This window comes from Gopherus evgoodei, unplaced genomic scaffold (genome assembly GCF_007399415.2).
Source record: "Gopherus evgoodei ecotype Sinaloan lineage unplaced genomic scaffold, rGopEvg1_v1.p scaffold_31_arrow_ctg1, whole genome shotgun sequence".
NCBI lineage: Eukaryota > Metazoa > Chordata > Testudines > Testudinidae > Gopherus > Gopherus evgoodei.
This window is the reverse complement of record NW_022059983.1, coordinates 3214133-3239616: the sequence shown is the minus strand read 5'-3', so window position 1 is coordinate 3239616 and position 25484 is coordinate 3214133. Positions and strand designations below refer to the sequence as shown.

The window sequence follows — 25484 nt, the reverse complement described above, 5'->3', positions numbered from 1 at the left end:
AGCAGGGGGTTGAACTAGATGACCTCCTGAGGTCTCTTCCAACCCTAATCATCTATGATTCTATGATAAATCCATCCATGGCTAATAACCAAGATGGTCAGGGATGCAACCCCCTGCTCTGGGTGTCCCTAAACCTCCAACTGTCAGATGCTGGTACTGGACAACAGGGGATCACTTGATAATTGCCCTGTTCTGTTCACTCCCTCTGAAGCATCTGGCACCAGCCCCTGTCTGAAAGGATCCTTGGCTAGATGGACCACTGGTTTGACCCAGTATGGCAGTTCTACAGGACGATATTTGGTGCTCTGGATTTTAAGTGCATATCTCTTCTACCCTCCACCATCCCTGTCTGCTCCCCACTTGTGTCAGGCACAGCATTACTCTACAGAAGAATACTGCTCTCACAAAACTTCAGAGAACAGCATTTGTTCCTATTCCCATATCTTGGCTGTTAGTGATGGTGAAGCAAAGGAAAGGTCTCTTGTTCTGCAAGATTCCTCCTCACTGCAAGAGGACTTCCAGTGTCCCCTGCAAGACATCACAGGCTCCCACCAACTTCCCCTGCGTGGGAATTGCACTTTGTGGCAGGAGCTCCTGTTTCCCTTTAAGAGCCCAATTCAGAAATGAGCCCTGTCAGCTAGTTGAAAAGAGGAGGCCTGTGGATCAGGAACAGCTTGTATTAGGGAAACTCCCATAATGAGACAGTTCTCCTTTTCCTTCCCCTCCGAACCGAATCTTCCCTCCACGTCACAGGAGAGAGGAACTGATGCAGTGAGACAAGGACCATTGTCAGGAATTGGTCTCTGTGCATGTCCTGACTCTTTAGCCAAATGCCTCTTGATAAACTGCCGTGTAACTGTTATTGATGTGACACTTCCAGGTGTAAGAATGACACTGGCTTCTCTGAGCCCTGTCCGGAGTCGTACGAGGTTGAGCAGGCATGTGGGATCCTAATGAACCGCACCGGACCGTTTGCTGAGTGTCATTGGCACGAGAGCCCAGCCCCTTACTACGAGGCCTGTGTCTACGACCTCTGCCAGTACGGACGGGGCAATCGCATGCTGTGTGCAGCCGTCGAATCCTACGATGAGATGTGTGCTATTCACGGGGTGAAGACAGGTCACTGGGGAGAAGCGACTGGATGTGGTAAGCGATAATGGGCTGTGCTTGTATTCAGCATTAGTTATACTCTTCCAAACATCCTGCAACACACAAGATCCAGAATGAGCTACTTACTCTATCCATGCAATGCAGAGTGCCGAAGAATTGGTCCCCCACTGCCTCTGCCTGAGGTTATGGGGCTGCTAATTTGAATGCCAGGATGGAGTCTGTCTTCACACCCCAACCTCTGCCTGAGGTTATGGGGCTGCAGGAGCCCAAACCTCACAGCACGGAGCAGCACAAAGAGAAGCTCCACGCAGCCCATGTGTAACACAGATTTACTAATCCCACAATTCAGCAGATAAGGACGTGGGGAAAAGACCTTCCCAGTCCCAAATCAGAGTTTTTATACAGGGTGAGCTAAAGAATGGCCCTGTGAGGCAGTGGCCTGGGCTAGCAGCCCTTAATTTGGGGCTGTGGAGGTAGCTGTTATGCCTGGGTAAAGCAGAGGTGTTGGGGGACTTGCTGCAAGCGAACAGGAGATGTGGTGCGTACTGCCCCAGCATTGGTCTCTGCGTCTCAGTGCTATAGAAGGGAGAGGCTCCGGCCCAGCAGAAGGGTCCTGTACTGGGCACAGGGCATAGGCAGCAGAGCTGGCTTGCTCCTTCCCTGCTGTCTGGGAGACATTCACCCCGATGCGATGGACCAGCCCAAGGCCTACACCCGACTTGTGTCCCACCAACACCTTCAAAATAGGATTAAAGTCAGTGGTGCCCAAACTTTTCCTCTTGCGGCCTCCTGTGTGTGCGCTCCTGCAGCTCGGGGGCGGAGCCGTGGCCAGGCTGGGGGCTGCGGCCGGAGGGGCAGGGGCCAGGAGCTGGTGACCAAGCCACAGCCAAGAGCAGAGCCGTGGCTGCAGCTGCCGTTGGTGGCTTGGGCCGAGGCCCCAGCAGAGCTGGTTGCAGAGAGTGCTGGTGGCTCTCCCTCCCCGCTCGGCTGGCCAGTGCCCACCCGATGTTGCTCCACACCCCCCTAGCAGAGTGCCCCCTGCAGTTTGGGGGCTACTGATTTACAGCTTGGGCCGACCCCCGCACAGGGGCCAGTTTCACCCGGAGAGGACAGGGGGCAAGGTGTTGGCTGCCTCCCCCTTAAAGCATCAGCATTCTGTGTCTCCTACGCCAATGACTCCGCCTTTATAGTCAGAAGGTGGACATGTGAGCGCCCATCTCGTGTTCCTGTGTTACAGAGGCGCTCTACATCGAGAAGGCGGTTGCCAATATAAGGTTGTCAGTTACCAAGCCCTGTGCACTAGGGATTAACCCTAGCAAATGGGACAAGAGTCTTCTGGGCCTTCTGCATTGTCCTCTGGTGATTCTTTTTCCTCTATCCTAGATACCACCTGCCAAGCCAGTAATTATTATGACTTCTGTGGCCCTGCCTGCCCTGCCTCTTGTGCCAACCTTAGCGCACCCCTGCTCTGCACCAAGCCCTGCGTGGCCGGATGCTTCTGTCGGGAAGGGTATGTTCTGGACGCTGGACGCTGTGTGCCTGTGAGCTGGTGCGGCTGCACATTGAATGGTCAGTATCACCAGCTGGGAGAGGAGGTGATCCTGACAGACACCTGCCGCAGGAAATGCAGCTGCCGGCAGCCTGCCCAGCCCATGCAGTGCCAGGATCATGCCTGTGGGGCTCTGGAGATATGCAGTGTTGTGGACGGCACCCGAGGCTGTTACCCTGTGACGTTCAGCACCTTATGGATGTTCGGCCACTCTCACTACACCACGTTTGACGGAGTCATGTTTGATTATCAAGGAGCCTGCAAATACACCCTGAGCAAGTACTGTGGCCCCCCCGGGACCCTCCCCGACTTCGCCATCAAAGTGGTGAAAGAGCTGAAAAGCTCCATTGCAGTGTCCTGGATGCGCCTGGTGGAGCTAGATGTCTATGGGGAGCGTATTGCTATAGCAGGGGGACAGTACGGCCAGGTGCAGGTAAGAGCATTTCATAGCTCAGCACAGAAATGATCAGGTGAGAAAGCAAAAGCCCTGGACAGTCTTGTGGGGGGAGAAGACCCGCGCACTGTCCCCTTAGCTGTGTTTTGAGGGGAATGCAGGATGTTGAGGTGAGTCCTACCTCCCACTGTGATGTTGAGATGCTGTCCAAGTGAAGTGGGGTTAGTGTCCCAAAGCCGTTAGTAGGGCAGCAACTTTGATCAAAGCCAGATGGGGCTGCGCAGGTGAACCCTGCATCCACACTGCCCCCTGCCACATCTCACACGCTGCCATGAACGTTGTCACTTGTGCCTCATTGCCACGGTGGAGACAGGCAGGCAGTTCATTGCCAGCTTGAAAGGTAAAGGCCCAGGGAGGCATTGATTCTCACTGACCCCCAGGTGTGCAGGGACACAGACACAGCTGTGATGTGACACAAGGGTGGGTAGTGACTAAGGAGGCCTAGAGATGTAAACCTTGCACTGCCATCACCAGGGACTCTAAACCAGCCCCTCGGGGACCTGGGGTGGCTGCCTAGAGAGAACCAGAGCTTCCCTGGAGCTACAGGCAGCTTTGTGCTTTTCCAGATAAATCCCGGCCTACAGTTAGAGAAATTCTGAAGGTCTGAATGGCAAGCTCAGCAGCCAAACAGTGTCCCAATCACACGTAGATCCAGGGGCTCAGACCACAGCCCAGCTGCGAGCCAGAAATGCACAGTGGGGTTTGGCATGACAGTGAATGGCCCATGTCTCGCGTCCCCCTAGGTGAACGGATCCCTGGCCAATCTGCCTCTGGTCCTCGCATCAGGCAAACTCTACGCCTATTTCAGTGGCTCGTCTGCTGTGGTCCAGACCGACTTTGGCCTCTCTGTGTCCTACGACTGGTCCCACTCTGTGTCGGTTTCTGTTTCTGAGATCTACTCTGGGTCGCTGTGTGGACTTGGTGGGGATTTCAACGGGAACCGGAGCGATGATTTCCGGACCCCAAACGGTTCTGTGGTCCATGATGCCGTCACCTTTGGCAACAGCTGGAAGGATGCCGATTCCCCTTTTCACTGCACGGCTGTCGGGCTCCCAGCCCAATGTAACGAAATGGAACTAGCCCAGTACAGATCTCAGAGCTACTGCGGGGTCATCACAGATACTGCTGGGCCTTTTAAAGAGTGTAACCAGCCGGCTGACGCTCAGGTTCACTTCGAGAGCTGCGTCAGGGATGTGTGTGTGACTCGGGGCAGCCGCGAGACCCTGTGTCAAGTGCTTCGCAGTTATGCCCAGCGGTGCCAAAGTCGTGGCATTGCCATTGAGCCGTGGAGACAGCGGGCTGGATGCGGTAAGCAGATGATTGCAAATACTAGGAGAATCTTTGTTAGTTCTCCCCTCCCCCCTCACCCATCTTTCTCCTTTATGTACCCACTCAAGCACTGGGCTGGACCTTAACGGTCTGGCCACTCTCTGTCCTTCCCTTTCCTCCATTTTTAGTCCTGCTTAGGAGGATTCCCTGCAGTGTTTCTCCCATATTTCTAAACACTCCTTTCTTTTTTTCAGAGTTAACCTGCCCCCCTAACAGCCACTACGAGCTCTGTGGACCTTCCTGCCCGGCCTCTTGTGCCCACCCAGCTGTGCCCTCCCGCTGCCGGACTGCGTGTGAAGAAGGGTGTCAGTGTGACCCTGGCTTTGTGCTGAGTGGCACTGACTGTGTGCCTCGGGGGCAGTGCGGCTGCACCCACAATGGCAGATACCACCTGGCATGGGAAAGCTTCTGGGAAGGAGAAAATTGCCAGAGATTGTGCAGATGTGACGGCTCCTCCCACTCTGTCCAGTGCTCCCGCTCTGCCTGTGCCCCTGGGGAATTCTGTGGCACTCGAAAGGGGGTTTATGGGTGTCACAAGCGAACCAACGGCATCTGCTGGGCTTCTGGGCTGCCCCATTACACAACGTTTGATGGGAAGCGATACGATTTCCAGGGCACCTGCAAATATGTCTTTGCTGAACTGTGTGGGGCATCACAGTCCTTACCCTTCTTCAGAGTGGAAGTGAAGAATGAAAACCTGCCCCATGTTCCTGTGGCTGTGACCTCAGAGGTGTTTGTCCTTGTGAACAGGACGGAGATCCATCTGCAGAGAGGGCAGCACGGGACAGTCAAGGTAATTCCCTGGGGCTGGCGCTCCCTGGGAAAGCACTTAATCACCATCTGTGGAGATTTAACCAGCACCATCACTCAGAACTTCCTGAAACTGTCACAATTCATGCCTGGTCTACACTAGCGAACTGGCTGCAACACAGCGGTACCGATGCAGCCGCTCTGTGCCGACAGGAGAGCGTCTCCACCACTGAAATAATTAAATACCCCCAACCAGCAGCAGTAGCTGCATCGGCACGAGAAGCTCTCCCACCGACACAGCACTGGTCTCACCAGCGCGTATGTCAGTGTAACTAATGTCTGTCTGGGGGGAGTTTTTTCACACCCGAGTGAGACAAGTTTTTCTGACATAAGTGGTTGTGTACACATAGCCTCAGGCTGAGATATTCCATGCCTATCTCCGCCGGAGGGTGAACTGCTGGTGAAAAAGTTTAGCTATTTATTCAAACAAGAAAAATGAACCTCCCCATCCCGCCCAAGAATTTTTCTATTACAAAGTTATTTCAGAGCTGATTTGAGCATGTCTAATGCCAAAGCAGCTGGGGAGAGAAGAGTGAAACTGACCTGGGCACTAGTCACCATTGAGAATTGTCTTTGAGAATACTGATGAAATTAGCTCTTTAGCTGTCTGAAGATCGCACCTCACCCACATTCAGTACCTGCGGGATGATTTTTGCTCTGTTTATCAATGCCCCAAACGAAGGAAAGTTGTGCTGTGCATGGATCTTAGCTGTATAACATTCAGACGAGTGCAGGCTAAACCACTGCACACTTGCCAAGGGGCAAATGACAGTGCCACCTGCTAGGATGCACATGGACTGGACTGTGCGAGGTCGTCTTCAAGCAACCTGGGAAAGCAGGGCTCGGGGGGGGGGAATGAAAGAGGCCAGTGCTCAGTTTGACTCACTGCACATCTGGTGTAGGAATGACTTTCAGGGACCCCCTCTGGCACACAACGGTCAGTACGCTGTGGGAGAGGATGGCCACATGTGGATACTGTATCTAAGGAGGTTTGGAAATTGAATGATGAGAAGTAGTGATGAAAGGCTGTATGAAAGGCATATGCCCGGGGGAGTGCAGTTTGGCTTGCGAATACACCCTGAAGCTTAGCACTTCCTGGGGATTGGACCTGCTTTGAGCAGGGGGTTGGACTAAATACCTCCTGAGGTCCCTTCCAACCCAGAGATTCTATAATTCTGTGACATGTCGGTGCCTTACTGTGCATCCTTCCCCACCCTCATTGGTTTTATGCAATAGAAATTAAAGAGGGAGGGGGAAAGACGTCTTCTTTATTCGTCTTGCTTTGGGTCTAGGCGTCCTGGTCATATTGTATTCGGTGCTACACAAACACAAAACAAAAAGACGTCCAAGCTTAATTCTCTTCTCCTACCTACACCCTCCCGGCCCACACACCCCTTCAAATGCTCTGGGGTTGTTTCTTACAGCAAATTGTCCTACGCAGCTACAGGGAGAAGATGGGTTTAATAGCTCTCTGGCTGGTCAGATTACAGTGGGATTTCCCCTAAACTCCTCACCCATCACAAACTCTGCATGCCACTGCCCCGTTGTTTTACAATGTGTGAGGGATCCATCCCCTGCGTTAATCTCTTCGGTGCTGTTTTCCCCCACTCAGATTGCTGGAGTGACTGTGACCCTCCCGGTGAATGTTAAAACACTAGGAGTTGCCATTTATCAGCATGGGCTCTATACGGTGCTGCAGACTCCCTTTGGGCTGAGTGTGAGCTACGACCTGGCCCACAGCCTGTTTCTCAGCCTCTCCCCTGGGTACCGAGGCCAGACCTGTGGGCTGTGCGGGAACTTCAACGGAGCTGCTGAGGATGATTTTGTGATGCGTAACGGCTCCCATGGGAAGGACGCCTTCCACTTCGCTGCAGACTGGAAGTCGGAGGATGTCCCGGGTTGTGACGATGGCTGCTCTGATTCCTGCCCTGGGTGTGAAGAGGAGGAAAGTCTGGTGCAGTCCAAGTCCCGGTGCTGGGTGATCCAGGATCCCAACGGGCCGTTCTCCTCTTGCCACTCCCAGATTGACCCAGGCCCCTATTTGTCTGATTGCGTCTTTGCCCTGTGTGTGTCAGGAGGGGAGAGCAGTGCCCTGTGCGAGTCCATTCAGCCATACGCAGCCGCCTGCCAGAGAGCGAATGTCTCCATCTCGCCTTGGAGGAACGAGTCTTTCTGTGGTAAGCAGAGACCAAATTTGTGTTTTGCTTTTTAAATTGAAAGTGTCTCATTTGCGACTTGAGATGTTGCCACAATCAATGGCTGATGATGCCACCTGTCAGGAGCCGTTGGCTCCTAAGGACGTACAGCTCAAGTGTGTGTTCCTCAAAGATCTGCTCACAGTAGTGAATGCCCAGCTGCTGCCAGCGTCACACCAGTTGCCAAATCCTGAGCATCTGTTAACAGAATGACCAAACTTAGGTCAGTTTCACTCACCTGCTGCCTGAGAAAAATGGCACCAAAGCTATTTGCCAGGAGAGGAGGAGAGGCAGGAGCGCCCCGCGCCAAGGAGACCTGAGTTGAGGAAGAGCCCCCCGTGGGCCCAGCTGGGAGGCCAGGGCACCCGGAGTTCAATGGCCAGGCCCTGCGCTGCCCCCTGCCCTTTACCCCCCCGTGCCCGCTCTGGGGGCAGCTTGTGGCAATCCTGCCATGTGGGTACCGCACAGGAAAGGGTGGGGAGCTGGTGGTGTTCAAAGCAGGGAGCCAGGACTCCTGGGTTCTATCCCGGCTCAGAGAGGAGAGTGGGGGGGTCTAATGAGTCAGAGAGGGGGAGAATAGCTCAGTGGTTTGAGCATTGGCCTGCTAAACCCAGGGCTGTGAGCTCAATCCTTGAGGGGGCCACTTAGGGATCTGGGGCAAAATCAGTACTTGGTCCTGGTAGTGAAGGCAGGGGACAACTAAATGACCCTTCAGGGTTCCTTCCAGCTCTAGGAGCTGGGCCTATCTCCATGGTATTTTTTATGATTAAGGAGAGGGAGTGAGAGCATGCTCTTCTTCTCCTCCCCAGCGTTCTGCAAGGGAGGCTTCACATTTATCAGATCCCAACATCAGCAGTTGCTACAAAAAGCTGGAGCCCACAGACAGCACCCTGGTAGGAATCCCAGCTCCCTTTCCCAGCAGATGGGGGACGGTTTCCTACTAGGGTGCTGCCCTGGCACCTTGCAGTGGTGGGTGGGGGGAGAATAGGATGCTTCTTTTGTACCTACAAACTGGTTTAGACCCCTGGCTGGTAGGTGTCTGGAAAAGTTCTCCCGCCCTGTCCTAGTGGCTTTGCTCACTGGTTTCTGCTCCCGGAAACATCCTGAACTGGGCAGGGCTGCCAAGGCTCCCTATCCCCTGGTGTGAATTCTGGGGTCCCGAGCTGGTGCCTTTTCATATCTGGTTCTGGAAACTCCAAGCGCCTCTCCCTGGGATTAACACTGGATCTTTTCTCTTCCTGCTCCTCTCTCTTTGCCAGCCCCAGGATGCCCAGCAAACAGTCACTACAAGCTCTGCGAGCCTCCCTGCCGGGACTCCTGTGCACGCAGCATGATCCAGGCTCACTGCAGCCGCCTGTGTGCCGAAGGCTGTTTCTGTAACACCGGGTACCTGCGCAGCGGGGCTAGCTGCGTTCCAGAGAAGCAGTGCGGCTGCGTGCGCAACGGGCTGCACTACCCGGTGAGTTTCCCGGCGGACGCTTTCCTGGCTCCAGGAGACCTTTGGGCAAAACAGTTTTTTCCATCAGAAAATGCAGGTTTCACCTTTTTTTGTCAAAATCAAAATGTTTTGTCAGAATGTGTCAATTTCAACAAAACTGCATTGGGTACTTCATCGTTTGGCTCATTTCATTTTGATAAACATTAAACTATTTCTTTGAGTGTCTTCACAGTTATAATATTGAATGTGATATAAATATTGCGATAAATATATTATGATGTTTTACATGAGCTAAAAAAAATGTTTTTACCTTAGTGAAACAGAACAATCTGACATAACTGAAACAAAACATTTTGATGGCCCCAAATCCATTTTTCTGGAATTTTCATTTTGCAGGAAACTTCAGCATTTGGTTCAGTTTGGAATGAAACTAAGCTCCAAATGTTGGACTTTCACATGCTACGGAAATCCCATTTTCCGACCAGCTCTGCTACTGAGCCCTGTGGGAGGTGTCAAATTGACAGGGAAAGCCACAGAAACCTGGATAAGCTCTGTGATAGGCCCACATTCCTTCACTCACCTCTGTGGCTGCTTCAGTCACATCACCAGATCTTTTAACCAGGGGATAGATCCTACATCTGCATGGCCTAAGTGCACCCTTGTAGAGCAATGGGATTCCATGTGGATGGGCCAGCCAATGCCCATGCAGCCCCACGATGTCTAGGGTCATGCTACAGGCAGCCTGCCTCAGTTTCCCCTCTTAGACTGTTCCAATAAAACTTCCCTTCAGGTTTTTGCTGGTCAAAAATGCCCCTCCTTGGGGACTAGGTTTATTAATGTAAAAGAACCACAAATAAAACTCAAAATCCCAAACAGAATCCACAGTGCAGGGTTTCTCTTCCTCCCTCAAGACCTTCCTGCGTGGGGCCTTTGCAGCCTCTCCCCTGCTTGGTCAGGGTCTCTCTCAGGCTTCCCTGCTGGGACCAACTCCCCTGGTCTCAGGGTCTTCCTGGTAGGTGCCTTTCCTCACTCTCTGCAGACTCTCTCACAGCTCCTGAACTTCCCCCTTTCTAGGGAATTACCTGATTCACCCCCGCTGGGGCTCGTTCTGTCACTAGGGCTGGCTAGCCCCAGCCCTTAAGGGGTGAGTCACCTGCTGCACCTTCTTGGACTGGGACCTAATCTCTGACTTACGATTTGGGGTATTTCCCTTCTTTCCACTCCATGCTTCCTTCTACAGTTACGCTCTGCTGAGTGCTTTCTGTCTGTTATCCCTGCAGGCTGGGGACCGGGTCTGGCTCTCTGGTTGCCAGGAAAGGTGCAGCTGTGACGGCCACTTCAATTTTAATTGCGCCCCCGCCAGCTGTAACCCCGGCCAGCAGTGTGCGGTGAAGGACGGGAGGCTGGGCTGCCAGAGCCAGCTGAGCACCTGCACGGTGACAGGGGACCCTCATTACTTCACCTTCGATGGGGCTGTGGCCCATTTCCAGGGCACGTGCGCCTACGAGATCTCACACACCTGCAACTCCTCCCTCGACTTCTCCTTCCGGGTGGTGGCTGAAAACAGGCACTGCAGGAATCGTCGAGTCTCCTTCGTCTCCCGGGTGGACGTCTGGCTCGAGGGAGGCGACCAGAACGCTCACGTTGTCCTAGGGGACAGCAAGGCTGCTGAGGTGAGCGTGGAGACATTTGAAAGGAGCTCCAGCCCGAGAGCCCTCCCTGTCCGACCCCAGCACAGCCCGTTAGTGAATGCTGCCCCCGAACCACCACCCCCGCACCGCCTGGGCGCCCTCGCTGCACCTCTTCCCCTAAGACCCCACTCCCACCCCATCTCTTCGCCCGAGGGCCTGCTCCTGCGCTGCTCTCCTCTTCCCCCCGAAACCCCTCGCTCGCTCCTCTCTGCCCCTTCCACCCAGCACTCGGCCTTATGGCCAGTAAAAAGGGGGGGCATGGCCCCCTGACGCCCCACCCCTGGTCTGTGGCGCTAAGACTTCTGGGCATGTCCCATGGCCCTTAGCGCTGCAATAAACTGAACCGCTCCATGAATTCGTTCCCAGTGCACGGCGAGAGGGCGTCCGTCCTTCCTGGGCAGGGCTGGGGGGGGTGTTGGGAAGGCTCGGGAGGACTAGGGGCACTGAAGTGACACCAGTCAGCAGCCAGATTTCAGGGGGGCTGTGATGAATTGTGCTCGCTCAGGGTTTGGCCTCTGCCCCCTCTCAGGCCAGGCAGCCAACAGGAGGTAAAAGCCCAGCCAGCCTCGCGTGCAGGGTGTGAGACCAGGGCTCCGGATGTGCCTCAGTTCTGCTGGGAAGAGACGGCTTTGAGCAGGGGCTGTTCGGTTGTGGGGTCCTGACCTGTGACTGGGCTCAGAAGCGCCCCTACAATATAACTCAATACTGAGGAGGGAAATCAGCTTTCGGGGCCTCAACCTAGAACCTGCTGAACATCTCTGCTTCCCAGCCCCTGCCCCACTTCAGCTCAGCCCTGGTGGCCTGGTGCCCCCAGGGCTGTTACAGGCCAGGAGCTCCATGATCGCAGAGGGCAAGGTTTTGGCCTCCCCCCGGTGGAACTGCGCCTGGGGGCGGTGTCCCAGGCGGCGCTCACTGCCCTGCATCCTCTGCTCTTTCAGGTTAACGGGGCAAGGGTGAGCCTGCCGCATGCCCTGGGCCCTCTGGGCAGCGTGTCCAGGATCAGAAACCTGGTGACCATACAGACCCCAGCCAATGTGGAGATCCAGTTCAACGGCCGCCACACGCTGTTCGTCCGTGTGGGCCCGGAGTACCGGGGGCAGCTGTGCGGGATGTGTGGGAACTTCAATGACATCCGCAGGGACGATAAAGTCCTGCCCAGTGGGGAGACAGCCCGGAGTGACGCAGAGTTCGGGAATGCCTGGAAGGCTGAGCCCAGCCCGGCCAGGTTTGTGGGATCCTGACGCTCCAGCGGGATCCCTGGGGATGTTTGGTAGTTGTTTACCAGAGAAATTAACTGAGGCTTTCGCGTTGGGAGAGGTCATTGTAGGAGTGGAAGCTGCTGGGCTGGGCTGGGAGGCAGAGCTCACAAATGAGGCTCTGGAAACTGGCAGTGACAACTGGCAGAGCTGCTTGGTGACTTGGTTGGGTCTCTGGCCTGTTCCTCATGCGAGGGGCAGATGAATGGAGCAGCGTGAGGGGGGAGAGCTGGGTGAACAGATGAATGGAGCAGGTGGGGGTAGAGAGAGAAAGTGACAACCTGTTATTCCATTACTTTTCCAAATGAATTATTTCCTGTTCACGTCACTGTAGGTTGAGGACAGGACCCGTGCACGTGCGTGTCTGTGTGTGCACATCTGTGTGTGCACGCACATCTGTCTGTGCACGTCTGTGCGTGTGTGCATTTGTCTGTGTGCGTATCTGCACAAGCATCTGTGTGTGCACGCATCTGTGTATATGTGTCTGTGTGTGCATTCGCCTGTGTCTGTGTGCGTGTCTGCACGTGCATGCATGGTGTGACAGGCTCCTCTTTCCCTACCTCTACCTCTCACCCTTGTCCCCTCTCCTCACCGCTGGACCTCATTTATTTTTATGCATGAGAAATCACAAGCTGGAGGCCCTGGGAGATGTGCTGTAGGCTGGTACAGTGCACGTTGCTGGGAGGCAGAGCTTAATACAGAGCTTAGAAGGTCCCCTGGTGGGAGTGTGGGGGGGTGTCAGACACTCCCTAGGTGATACTAGAGAGAGCCACTCCCTTTGCCCTGCCCGGGTACCGCTAACTTCCCTTTGTTACAGGTGTGTGGATGACACCGACTCCCTCGAGCCCTGCAGTGACCCCCTGGAGTTTGAAGAGCTCTGCGGGACCCTGACTAGTCAATCGGGACCGTTTGCCGAGTGCCACTGGCACGTGGACCCTGCCCCATTTTACTCCTCCTGCCTGTACGACATGTGCCACTACGGGGCGGCCAATGGGATGCTGTGCACGGCCATTGCCTCCTACGAAGAGCTGTGCAGCCTTCAGGGGATACGCGCTGGCGCCTGGAGATCGTCTGTGCAGTGCCGTGAGCACCAGTCCCACCTGCAGGCCTGGGGGCAGAGCACTGGGTTGGGGAATTTGGGAGTGTGAGGTGTTGGCACTATTGAGATTGAGCCTTAAATCTTGGAGGAGCCATAAAGCCAATGACCTGATCCCCCGTAGTCATTAAAACGCTTTTGGGGGCATCTGGTGTCCTAGCCACATCCCCATTTGGGTATTTAAATTCTTCCTCCTCCGTTCTCCTTCACTTCCTGCCACGACACACTGTGCAGTGTTTTTGTAGGCTGCACCTCACCCCGGGGTGGCTGCATGTCAGCACTGTGTGAACAATCCCTGTATGGTCTTTGTGTGGCTGCTAAAACAGCTGCTGGTCCCACTCCTGAACTGGCTGCATTTCGGCACCGGCAGAGCAGTGTTGCTCTGTGACTGCTAGCCTGCCGTTGGGGCCCACCCCAGAAGTGGCCGTGTTTTAACCCCCATGAGCTATTAATCTGCCCAGCCCAGAGGCGGCTGTATGAGGTGTGAGGTGAGGGAACTGTGATTTGCAAAGTGCTTTGTGATGCAAAGCTGGAGAAATGTACAGGTTGCCCTTAGAAATACAGGAGGTTGGGTAGATCAGAGAACAGCCGCAGGTATAATCAACAGGTCGGCTGGACCAGGCCCCTCCGTGCCGCTACTAAACTCTGATTCACTCTGCAGCTGTGCGTGACCCGTGTGTCGGTCTGGCCTGCGGGGAGGACGAATGGTGCGGCGAGCAGGCAGGGAGATGGGGCTGTTACTGCTACAAAGCTTCTGAGCCCATCCAAGTGGCTGACTATGGTAAAGAGCAATTTCCGATCCCTTCCTCTCACTCCTGCTTTCCTTTGGCACTCAAGGCCTGGAATTCTGTCACGGCTTTCAAGGCAACCGGTCCCTGCTGGCCTCTGTCTGCCACGAATGCCTTGGCTCCATGACCAGGGGGTAGCAGATTTCCCAAGGTTACGTCTCTCCTCATCACACAGTGCGAGGGGCAGTGATTAGAGCCAAAGAGCAGGGGGCCAGGAGCTTGGCACAGGCTCGTGGTGGGGAAAGAGCTGGCAACAAAGACGACTCAGGGCTCTAATTCTGGCTCAGGCACCGGCTCCCCAGGTGTCCCCTAAATGTCCTGACCCTTTATGATCCCATGGAAAACTGGGTAAGAGGCTAGGCTGCTCGGGGGAGGGAGGTGATGGGCCCTGCAGATTCAGCCATCTGTCTCCCACTCCAAGCCCCCGTCATCTGCCCGTTCCCTCTCTGCCTCCAAGGCAGCTGGCTCCCGCCCCTGGCCCTTACGGGTCTCGCTGCAGTGCCCAGCACGTGCGTGCCCTCTCTGCCGACAGTGGGCGAGTTCCCAGAGCTCTCGTTGAAGGAAGGGTTACCAGGCACGTGGAGTGGGCAAAGGAGCCCAGGGTCTCCTTCTGTCCCATGGGCTTGCAGCTCCACTGCGCCGGTGGTCTCTGCCTGGCATGCCAGGAACAAGGGCACAGCCCCACGCCAGGAGAGGCCCCATGCGACAGACTCTGTCCTCTACCAGCTCTCACTTCCCTTCCAGACTATCAGTTGGCCTGCAGTGGTGGTAACAGCTCAGTGTCCCTGTCCCGCTGTCTGCTCTTCACCGACGGCTTCCCCGCCGAGGCCTTGCACCTGGCTGACCCCAGCTGCACCGGTAGCCTCGTCAGGGGCAGACTCGTCTTCTACTTCGACAGCACACGGCAGAGCTGCGGGACCACGGTGACGGTGAGGAGGAGACTGCACCTGGCGACTGGTCGCAGCCAAGGTGGCCATATCCATGCCCAACACACCCCTCCCAGCGCACGGCCAGGGGAGCACCTGCCCACCCCGCCCAGAGCACGGTCACGCGTGCACCCGCACACCCCTAACCAGCGCACGGCCACGCGCGCACCCGCGCACCCCTCCCAGCGCACGGCCACGCGCGCACCCGCGCACCCCTCCCAGCGCACGGTCACGCGTGCACCCGCACACCCCTAACCAGCGCACGGCCACGCGCGCACCCACGCACCCCTCCCAGCGCACGGCCACGCACGCACCCCTCCCAGCGCACGGCCACGCGCGCACCCACACACCCCTAACCAGGCACAACCACGCGCGCACCCGCACACCCCTAACCAGCACACGGCCAGGGGAGCACCCGCACACCCCTCCCAGCGCACGGCCAAGCGGCCACCCACGCACCCCTCCCAGCGCACGGCCACGCGCGCACCCACACACCCCAACCAGCGCACGACCACGCAGCCACCCACGCATCCCTAACCAGCACACGGCCAGGGGAGCACCGGCGCATCCCTCCCAGCGCACGGCCACGCAGCCACCCGTGCACCCCTAACCAGCGCACAGCCAGGGGAGCACCCGCACACCCCTAACCAGCACACGGCCACGCGCGCACCTGCGCACCCCTCCCACGCATCCCTAACCAGCACACGGCCAGGGGAGCACCGGCGCATCCCTCCCAGCGCACAGCCACGCAGCCACCCGCACACCCCTAACCAGGCACAACCACGCGCGCACCCACACACCCCTAACCAGCACACAGACAGGGGAGCACCTGCCCACCCCGCCTAGAGCACGGTCACGTGTGCACCCGCACACCCCTAACCGGCGCACGGCCACGTGCACACCCGCGCACCCCTCCCAGCGCACGGCCACATGCGCACCCGCGCACCCCTCCCAGCGCACGGCCACGCGCGCACCCACACACCCCTAACCAGGCACAATCACGCGCTCACCCACACACCCCTAGCCAGCACACGGCCAGGGGAGCACCTGCGCACCCCTCCCAGCGCACGGCCACGCGCGCACCCGCACACCCCTAACCAGGCACAACCACGCGCGCACCCGCACACCCCTAACCAGCACACGGCCAGGGGAGCACCCGCGCACCCCTCCTAGCGCATGGCCAAGCGGCCACCCGCGCACCCCTCCCAGCGCACGGCCATGCGCGCACCCGCACACCCCTAACCAGGCACAACCACGCGCGCACCCGCACACCCCTAACCAGCACATGGCCAGGGGAGCACCCGCGCACCCCTCCCAGCGCACGGCCAAGCGGCCATCCGCGCACACCTCCCAGTGCACGGCCACACGCACACTCACACACCCCTAACCAGTGCACGACCACGCAGCCACCCACGCATCCCTAACCAGCACACGGCCAGGGGAGCACGGGCGCATCCCTCCCAGCACACGGCCACGCAGCCACCCGTGCACCCCTAACCAGCGCACAGCCAGGGGAGCACCCGCTCACCCCTCCCAGCACACGGCCACGTGGCCACCCGCACACCCCTAACCAGGCACGGCCAGGGGAACACCCATGCACCCTTCCCAGCGCATGGCCACGTGCGCACCCGCACACCCCTAACCAGCACATGGCCACGTGTGCACCCACGCACCCCTCCGAACGCATGGCCATGTGCGCACCTGCGCACCCCTCCCAGCGCACGGCCACACGGCCACCTGCGCACCCCTAACCAGCGCACAGCTAGGGGAGCACCCGCTCACCCCTCCCAGCGCACGGCCACGCGGTCACCCACACACCCCTAACCAGCACATGGCCACGTGCGCACCCATGCACCCCTTCCAGGGCACGGCCACACGGCCACCCATTCACCCCTAACCAGGCATGGCCAGGGAAGCACTCACGCACCCCTCCCAGCACACAGCCAGGGGAGCACTCGTGCAACCCTCCCAGCGCACGGCCACGTGCGCACCCGCACACCCCTACCAGCGGATGGCCATGCGTGCATCCCCACGCCCCTACCAGCAAGCAGCCACGCACGTGTGCACCTGCACACTCCTACCAGCACACAGCCACGTGCACACCCGCGCACCCTTCCCAGTGCACAGCCACGTGGCCACCCATGCACCCCTGCCAGTGCACGACTACGTGCGCACCCGTGCACCCCTACCAGCGCACGGCCACACGGCCACCCATACACCCCTCCCAATGCACAGCCATGCATGCATCTGCGCGCCCCCTACCAGCAAACAGCCAAGTGCGCACCCGCGTGCCCCTTCCGATGCACGGCCAGGCGCACATCCATGCACCCCTAACCAGCGCAGGACCACGCAGCCACCTGCACACCCCTCCCAGTGCATGGCCACGTGGCCACCCACGCACTCCTCCCCGCACACGGCCACTCAGCCATCCGCACATCCCTCCCAGTGCACAGCCATTTGCTCACCCGTGCGCCCCTCCCAGTGCATGGCCACACGCACATCCACATGCCCCTCCCAGCGCATGGCCACGTGCGCACCCGCACGCCCCTCCCAGCGCATGGCCACGCACGCACCTGCGTACCCCAGCCAGGGCACGGCCAGGTGCACACCCATGTGCCCCTAACCAGCTCAGGGCCACGCAGCCACCCTTGCACCCCTCCTCGCACATGGCCATGCAGCTATCTTGGTGCCCCTCCCAGCGCATGGCCATGCATGCATCCATGTGCCCCTACCAGAGAACAGCCATGCACGCGCGCACACCCCTACCAGCGCACGGCCAGGTGCGCACCCATGCACCCCTAACCAGCGCATGGCCATGTGCGCAACCGAGCACCCCTACCAGCACACAGCCAAGCATGCACACACCCGCACACCCTTGCCAGCGCACGGCCAGGTGCGCACCTGCGCACTCCTAACCAGTGCACAACCACGTGCGCACCTGTGTGCCCCTACCAGCGAACAGCCACACACGAGCACCCGCACCCCCTACCAGCGCACGGCCACGTGCGCACCCACATAACCCTACCAATGCACAGCCACGTGTACCAACACATGGCCACGTGCACACTCGAGCACCCTGACCAGCACCCAGCCTTGTGCACGTGCACCATCATAGGATATTCAAACTGGAACAGGTTCAGAGAAGGGCTACTAGGATGATCCGAAGAATGGAAAACCTCTCTTATGAAAGGAGACTCAAAGAGCTCAGCTTGTTTAGCCTAACCAAAAGAAGGTTGAGGGGGGATATGCTTACTATTTATAAATATATCAGAGGGATTAATATTAGGGAGAGAGAGGAATTATTTAAGCTTAGTACCAATGTGGACACAAGAACAAATGGATATAAACTGGACAGTAGGAAGTTTAGACTTGAAATTAGACGAAGGTTTCTAACCATTAGAGGAGTGAAGTTCTGGAACAGCTTTCCAAGGGAGGAGTGGGGGCAAAAGACATATCTGGCTCTAAGACTAACCTTGATAAGGTTATGGAAGGGATGGTATGACGGGATAGCCTAATTCTGGCAATTAATTTTGGCAATTGATCTTTGATTATCAGCAGGTAAGTATGCCCAGTGGTCGGTGATGGGATGTTGGATGGGATGAGATCTGAGTTCCTACAGAGAATTCTTTCCTGGGTGCTGGTTGGTGAGTCTTGCCCACATGCTCAGGGTTTAGCTGATTGCCATATTTGGGGTCGAGAAGGAATTTTCCTCCGGGGCAGATTGGCAGAGGCCCTGGAAGTTTTTTGCCTTCCTCTGCAGCGTGGGGCATGGGTCACTTGCTGGAGGATTCTCTGCAGCTTGAGGTCTTCAAACCACAGTGTGAGGACTTCAATAACTCAGGCATAGGTTAGGGGGTTGTTATAGAAGCGGATGGGTAGGGTTCTGTGGCCTGCTTTGTGCAGGAGGTCAGGCTAGATGATCATAATGGTCCCTTCTGACCTTAAAGTCTATGAGTCTATGAGACATATATACACCCACATGCCCCTACCAAAACATGGCCACATGAATATGCACCAGGACACAGCCATGTACACAAACATATGGCCACATACCCCACCACACACGTACCAACACACGGCTCCGTGCACATCCCCTGCCAACACATTGCCCCCTTGCGCGGTGCTACCTGTGCATACACACAAACCCGAATACAAGAGAAGAATGAGGGGGGATTTGATAGCTGCTTTCAACTACCTGAAAGAGGATTCCAAAAAGGATGGATCTAGACTGTTCTCAGTGGTACCGGATGACAGAACAAGGAGCAATGGTCTCAAGTTGCAGCGGGGGAGATTTAGGTTGGATATTAGGAAAAACTTTTTCACTCAGAGAGTGGTGAAGCACTGGAATGGGTTTCCTAGGGAGGTGGTGGGATCTCCTTTCTTAGAGGTTTTTAAGATCAGGCTTGACAAAGTCCTGGCTGGGATGATTTAGTTGGGGATCGGTCCTGCTTTGAGCAGGGGGTTGGACTAGATACCTCCTAAGGTCCTTCCAACCCTGAGATTCTATGATTCCCCATGCCCCCCTCCCCGAAACCCACCGGAGTGAGTCATCCATACACACTGCCCCACACCTGAACCAAGCCGCACCTATCTGGTGTCACACGAGTGCCTCCCCGAGGATGCACACCTCCATAGGATCATACAGCCAAGCACGAGTCAACACGCTGCCCCCCTGCTCCGGCACAACCCACCCCCCACGCAGGCCAATGGTCTCTCACCAGGCGGGGCTGAGAGAGAAGGGCGGTGAGGAGGGGAGCTCTGCCCCGATGGATCCTGGGCAGGGAGAGTCTCAGCTCCCACCAATGCTGCTGCTTCTGTATGTCCCCACAGGTCAACGCCACCCACGCCACTTACTCCAACCAGGTTCAGGGCCGGGTGGGCACCAGCTATGGAGGGGTCATCAGCCGGGACAGGCTCCTCTTCTTGCACTTCTCCTGCGCCCAGCCACTGAGCATCAACCTGTCCATCCCAATGGCCATCCAGCCCATACAGGAGTGAGTAGGGCCCCTCCTCAGCACCACCTGCTGCTGCTGCTCATTTCTGGAGCCCCCTGCAGCCCTCTGCCTTTGGGACCCCAAAGCTCCCAGAGCACCTGGCCCTCAGTGCCCCAAGTCCCTGCCCATGGGACTGCTTCCACCACGCTGCTTCGCAGGAGTCCTTCGCAGCACCACTTCCTGTGACCCCTGGGTCCTGCCCCCCCCTTGCATGTGCTGGTTCCTGTGACCCCTGGGTTCTGCCCCCCGCACTGCGCTGGTTCCTGAGACCCCTGGGTCCCGCCCCCTTGAGCTGCTCTGGTTCCTGTGACCCCTGGGTCCTGCCCCCCGCACTGCGCTGGTTCCTGCGACCCCTGGGTCCTGCCCCCCCCTTGCACAGCACCACTTCCTGCGACCCCTGGGTCCTGCCCCCCCTTGCACTGCGCTGGTTCCTGAGACCCCTCAGTCCCACCCCCTTGAGCTGCTCTGGTTCCTGTGACCCCTGGGTCCCGTCTCCTTGCATCACACTGGTTCCATGACCCCCCTTGTGCTGCACCAGTTAGCAGGACCTCTGAATCCACCTGCCTTGCACCGCACCATTCTTGTGACCCCGGGCACCTTCGTTACACCACGCCATCCCTGTGACGCCCGGCACCTGCCTTGCACCGTGCCGTCCCTGTCACCCCCGGCACCTGCCTTGCACCGCGCCGTCCCTGTGACCCCCGGCACCTGCCTTGCACAGCCCTGTCCCTGTGACCCCCGGCACCTGCTTTGCACGGCGCCGTCCCTGTGACCCCCGGCACCTGCCTTGCACCGGCACCTGCCTTGCACGGCGCCATCCCTGTGACCCCCGGCACCTGCCTTGCACCGCCCCGTCCCTGTGACCCCCGGCACCTGCCTTGCACGGCGCCGTCCCTGTGACCCCCGGCACCTGCCTTGCACCGCCCCGTCCCTGTGACCCCCGGCACCAGCCTTGCACCGCCCCGTCCCTGTGACCCCCGGCACCTGCCTTGCACGGCCCCGTCCCTGTGACCCCCGGCACCTGCCTTGCACCGCCCCGTCCCTGTGACCCCCGGCACCTGCCTTGCACCGCCCCGTCCCTGTGACCCCCGGCACCAGCCTTGCACCGCCCCGTCCGTGACCCCCGGCACCTGCCTTGCACGGCGCCATCCCTGTGACCCCCGGCACCTGCCTTGCACGGCGCCGTCCTGTGACTCCTGGCATTTGCCTTGCACCGCCCCATCCCTGTGACTCTTGGTCTCACGTCCCCCTGAACCACTCTGGCTCACCTGCCCCCTTGTTGCCACGTCCCCTTGCTCCGCACTGGTCCCTGTGACCTCTGGTTCCCGCCTCCCCGAGCACCCAGCTGATTCCCACATCCCCTCTGCACCATGCTGGGTCCTGGGACCCCTTGTTCCCCTGCCCCTCTGCACCATGCTGGCTCCTGCCCCCCGATCCTTGCAGCTCCTGCAACTTCATCAGTTCCCACAACCCCTGAAACTCGCCTTTGCCCACTGGTGACCCAATGCTCCACCCTGCTGCGGACACGTGACTTTTCTACTCCAGCCTCCATCGAGTGTTGTGTTGTGTCTCTTCTGTTCTCCCCTCCTTGCACAGTGTCGTTAACACAACCCTCCCCTCCGGCCAAGGGAGCTACCTGACCAGCATTGTCCTGTACCAAGACCCCCAATACAGCAAACCCTTCACCCAGAGCCCCATCCCACTCACTGTCAACCACAGAGCCTATGTGGGCATCCGGGTTTCGGGGCTGGACCCCAGCCACTTCGTGCTGACCTTGTCATCGTGCTGGGCCACTCCGGAGCGAGACCCCTCCTCCAGCATCCGATGGGATCTCATCACCAGCCAGTGAGCAGCGGGTCTCTCTGCTTCACACCACCTAGCGGGGGCCAGAAGGGGGGCAGAACAGGGGGGTTGGGCAACAGGACTCCTGGGTTCTATCCTTGGCTCTGGGTGGGGAGTGGGGCATGGTGGGTTAGAGGGGGGAGCTGGGAGTCTGGACTCCTGGTTTCTGTCCCTGGCTCTGTGTGGGGAGTGAGGCATGGTGGGTTAGAGGGGGGGAGCTGGGAGTCTGGACTCCTGGTTTCTGTCCCTGGCTCTGGGTGGGGAGTGGGGCATGGTGGGTTAGAGGGGGGGAGCTGGGAGTCTGGACTCCTGGGTTCTGTCCCTGGCTCTGGGTGGGGAGTGAGGCATGGTGGGTTAGAGGGGGGGGAGCTGGGAGTCTGGACTCCTGGGTTCTATCCCTGGCTCTGTGTGGGGAGTGAGGCATGGTGGGTTAGAGGGGGGAGCTGGGAGTCTGGACTCCTGGGTTCTGTCCCTGGCTCTGGGTGGGGAGTGAGGCATGGTGGGTTAGAGGGGGGGGAGCTGGGAGTCTGGACTCCTGGGTTCTATCCCTGGCTCTGGGTGGGGAGTGGGGCATGGTGGGTTAGAGGGGGGGAGCTGGAAGTCTGGACTCCTGGGTTCTATCCCTGGCTCTGGGTGGGGAGTGGGGCATGGTGGGTTAGAGGAGGGGGGAGCTGGGAGTCTGGACTCCTGGGTTCTGTCCCTGGCTCTGGGTGGGGAGTGGGGCATGGTGGGTTAGAGGGGGGAGCTGGGAGTCTGGACTCCTGGTTTCTGTCCCTGGCTCTGGGTGGGGAGTGGGGCATGGTGGGTTAGAGGGGGGGAGCTGGAAGTCTGGACTCCTGGGTTCTGTCCCTGGCTCTGGGTGGGGAGTGGGGCATGGTGGGTTAGAGGGGGGGAGCTGGAAGTCTGGACTCCTGGGTTCTGTCCCTGGCTCTGGGTGGGGAGTGGGGCATGGCAGGGTGGTAGGACTGGAAGTTGGGACTCCTGGGTTCTAACACTATGCTGGCCTGGGAGGCAGCTGCAGTAGCCAGGGAGAGCTGGCTAAGTGTCTAACCTGCTGCCCCCCTGTGCCCTGTCTCTCACCCAGGTGCCCCAGCCTGCGAGACGGCACAGTGACGATCGAGGAGGACGGCGTCTCCACCATCAGCCGCTTCTCCTTCAACATCTTCCGGTTCATCCCAGACTTGGAACTGGTGTATCTGCACTGCCGTGTCCGGCTCTGCAGCCCCCAAGTGGCCACGTGCACCGTGGTGAGTGAGCACGTGGGCAGATGAGCCCCACCTGGCCAGAGCCGGGGCAGTGGGACCCTCCCCCTCCACACCAGGGACTGGATCTGCTCTGAGACTCCTTGGGAAAGCTCCCCAGTGGTGCTCAGGGGCTGACTGGCAGCAGCCTCCCTTCCTGCTGGCTGGACACATGGCAGCCCTGGGTGCTCTCAGCCAGGCCCACATGCAGCACCGAGGGACGGACCCAGATCAGGCCCTGTCAGTGTAGGGGGGGAGCAGCTCCTGCCAGGTCCTCCTTGTCTGGTAGGATGGGGCCTGCAGTGCATCCTCATGCCTTGTGAGCCATCCCTGTGCAGCACTAGCATGCTGCTGTGTCACCCCAGGGCTGGCTGCATCTCAGTGCCAGGCAAGCTGTCCCCATTCAGCATCACTGTGCAGCTGTGACCCAGCTGCCCCACCGCAGAGGTGGCTGCATCCCTGTGCCAAGTGAGCACCCTGTACAACACTGTCATGCAGCTCTTTCCCATCTGCCCCACCCCAGAGGTGGCTGCATTTCAGTGCAGGACAAACTGTCCCCAGCAGCGTTGCCATGTGGCTGTGACCGAGCTGTGCCTCCCCAGAGGTGGCTGCATTCCCACATAAACAGGCTGCAATGTGCTTTGCAGTGTCTCTGAGCCACTGGGCAGATCGTGCCCTGTGCCAAAGAGCCTTTTGCTAGCCCTGTGCTGGGAGACTCCAGCGTGCCCCCTAGTGCTGAGCGCTGACAAGGCTCTGTCCTCCCCCTGCAGCACTGCGCCAGGCCGGGCTCTGCTGTGCGGGGCAGGAAGCCTCCGTCGGGGGTCGTGTCTGCTGGCCCTTTCCTGAAGTACGACGAAGCTGCCAACCAAGGTGATTTGCAACTGGCGCTGGCTCTGGTGCTGCCAGATGCCATCTGGGTGGGACGCTCAGGGTCTCCCTGGGGCTGGTAGCACCCAGCTCAGTGGGCAGGGCCAGCTGCTCAGTGAGTTTACCTGCAGTCCCGGGAAGCACCAGTAGAGGGCAGGGGGCACACGCTTTGGGCATCGCTGTGCCAGCTTTTCCGCCCTGATCAGAGCAGGAGCCTTGGGAATCTGCCCCCGGGCCAGGAGCCCCCATCTGCCCATGTGTCGGACCAGGCTGGTGTCTGCTCCGGAGAGACCCACGTGCTGGCCCCACAGAGCTGTGCTGAATGGCACTGGCCTAGCTGGGGGGACCCCAGACATGGAATGATCAGAGTGATCAGTCTGGGGATTGAGGAGCACTGGCAGAGCTGTGGGGTGGGGAGGGGGTCAGTCTGGGGCTGGGCTAGCAGGGGCTGTGGGTTGGGAGTGAGGGGCATCAGCCAAGTTGTTATGGGGAACCTCAGGGCTGGGCTAGCAGGGGCTGCGGGTCGGGAGTGAGGGGCACCGGACGGGCTGTTGTGGGGACCCCAGGGCTGGGCTAGCAGGGGCTGCGGGTCGCGAGTGAGGGGCACCGGCTGAGCTGTTGTGGGGACCCCAGGGCTGGGCTAGCAGGGGCTGCGGGTCAGGAGTGAGGGGCACTGGCCGAGCTGTTGTGGGGAACCCAGGGCTGGGCTAGCAGGGGCTGCAGGTCAGGAGTGAGGGGCACTGGCCGAGCTGTTGTGGGGAACCAGGGCTGGGCTAGGAGGGGTGGCGGGTCAGGAGTGGGGGGCACTGGCCGAGCTGTTGTGGGGACCCATGGCTGGGCTAGCAGGGGCTGCGGGTCAGGAATGAGGGGCACTGGCCGAGCTGTTGTGGGGACCCCAGGCTGGCTAGCAGGGGCTGCGGGTCAGGAGTGAGGGGCACTGGCCGAGCTGTTGTGGGGAACCCAGGGCTGGGCTAGCAGGGGCTGCGGGTCAGGAGTGAGGGGCACTGGCCGAGCTGTTGTGGGGACCCCAGGGCTGGGCTAGCAGGGGCTGCGGGTCAGGAGTGAGGGGCACCGGCTGAGCTGTTGTGGGGACCCCAGGGCTGGGCTAGCAGGGGCTGCGGGTCAGGAGTGAGGGGCACTGGCCAAGCTGTTGTGGGGAACCCAGGGCTGGGCTAGCAGGGGCTGCAGGTCAGGAGTGAGGGGTACTCCCTCCTCTCGGGCGGAGCACCTTATGGGCCTGGCTTTTTCCCCTCTCTCTGACCCATGCTGGGATCCCAGCCCCGGGGGGACTCTGCTCCTCACAGCGCCCCACCTGGTGAGGTGAAATGACATCTCTGCCTCTCTCTTTGCAGGTCTGCAGCTGGCCAGCGGGAGCCCTCACTCACCCACCTGCTCCCCGCTGCTCCTGCTGCTGCTCAGCACCTCCTGCCTGCTCCTTGCTGAAGCCCCCTGAGCCAGGGCCCTGGGCCAGGCCTGGGCAGGGGCTTCCTCGGGGATCCCGCTCCCCACCTGCTGCAGAACAGGCTGCTGGGTGCACGGCTGTGGGGTGGGGTGGCCAGGGAGGCAATCTGGGAAGAGGGGCTGAGCTGGCGGTCTGGAGCCTGGGATTGTGGATTCCCCCTCCTCTGCTGCTCCCCTGCCCCCCAGCACCCTCACAGGGACACAGCGAGGCCACACCCCTAGTGGGCGGGGTGAAGGGGGAGCCTGGGAGAGCCAAGGGAATCCCAGTGCCCCCAACCCGCCCGCTCCTGCTATAGCACCAGGCAAATAAAGTGAGTGCAGAGAATCCCTGGGCTGTGACTGAAGCCTGGCGTCACCACAACAGGGCAGGGGTCCGGCATGGGGGGCTGAGAGTCAGGACTCCTGGGTTCGATTTCCAGCTCTGGGAGGGGAGGGGG

The 25484-nt window shown here is 59.0% G+C and overlaps 1 protein-coding gene across 1 annotated transcript; it reads left to right on the top strand.

Annotated features, from left to right (window-relative positions):
• Window positions 1-8777: 8777 nt before the first annotated feature.
• Window positions 8778-25039, top strand: LOC115640396 (alpha-tectorin-like). The gene is made up of 11 exons (XM_030543137.1): window positions 8778-8906; window positions 10166-10558; window positions 11515-11801; window positions 12650-12915; window positions 13590-13709; window positions 14461-14645; window positions 19473-19636; window positions 21233-21481; window positions 22563-22725; window positions 23490-23589; window positions 24939-25039. The coding sequence occupies exons 1-11, from the start codon at window positions 8778-8780 to the stop codon at window positions 25037-25039; spliced, it is 2157 nt and encodes a 718-aa protein (XP_030398997.1).
• Window positions 25040-25484: the final 445 nt, after the last annotated feature.

Bases quoted from the DNA above. Each gene is read 5' to 3' on its own strand.
- LOC115640396 (XM_030543137.1), top strand. From the start codon at position 8,778: ATGATCCAGGCTCACTGCAGCCGCCTGTGTGCCGAAGGCTGTTTCTGT. The intron at 14,646-19,472 runs GTGAGGAGGAGA...ATGTCCCCACAG, and splicing joins GCTGCGGGACCACGGTGACG to GTCAACGCCACCCACGCCAC. The intron at 22,726-23,489 runs GTGAGTGAGCAC...CTCCCCCTGCAG, and splicing joins AAGTGGCCACGTGCACCGTG to CACTGCGCCAGGCCGGGCTC.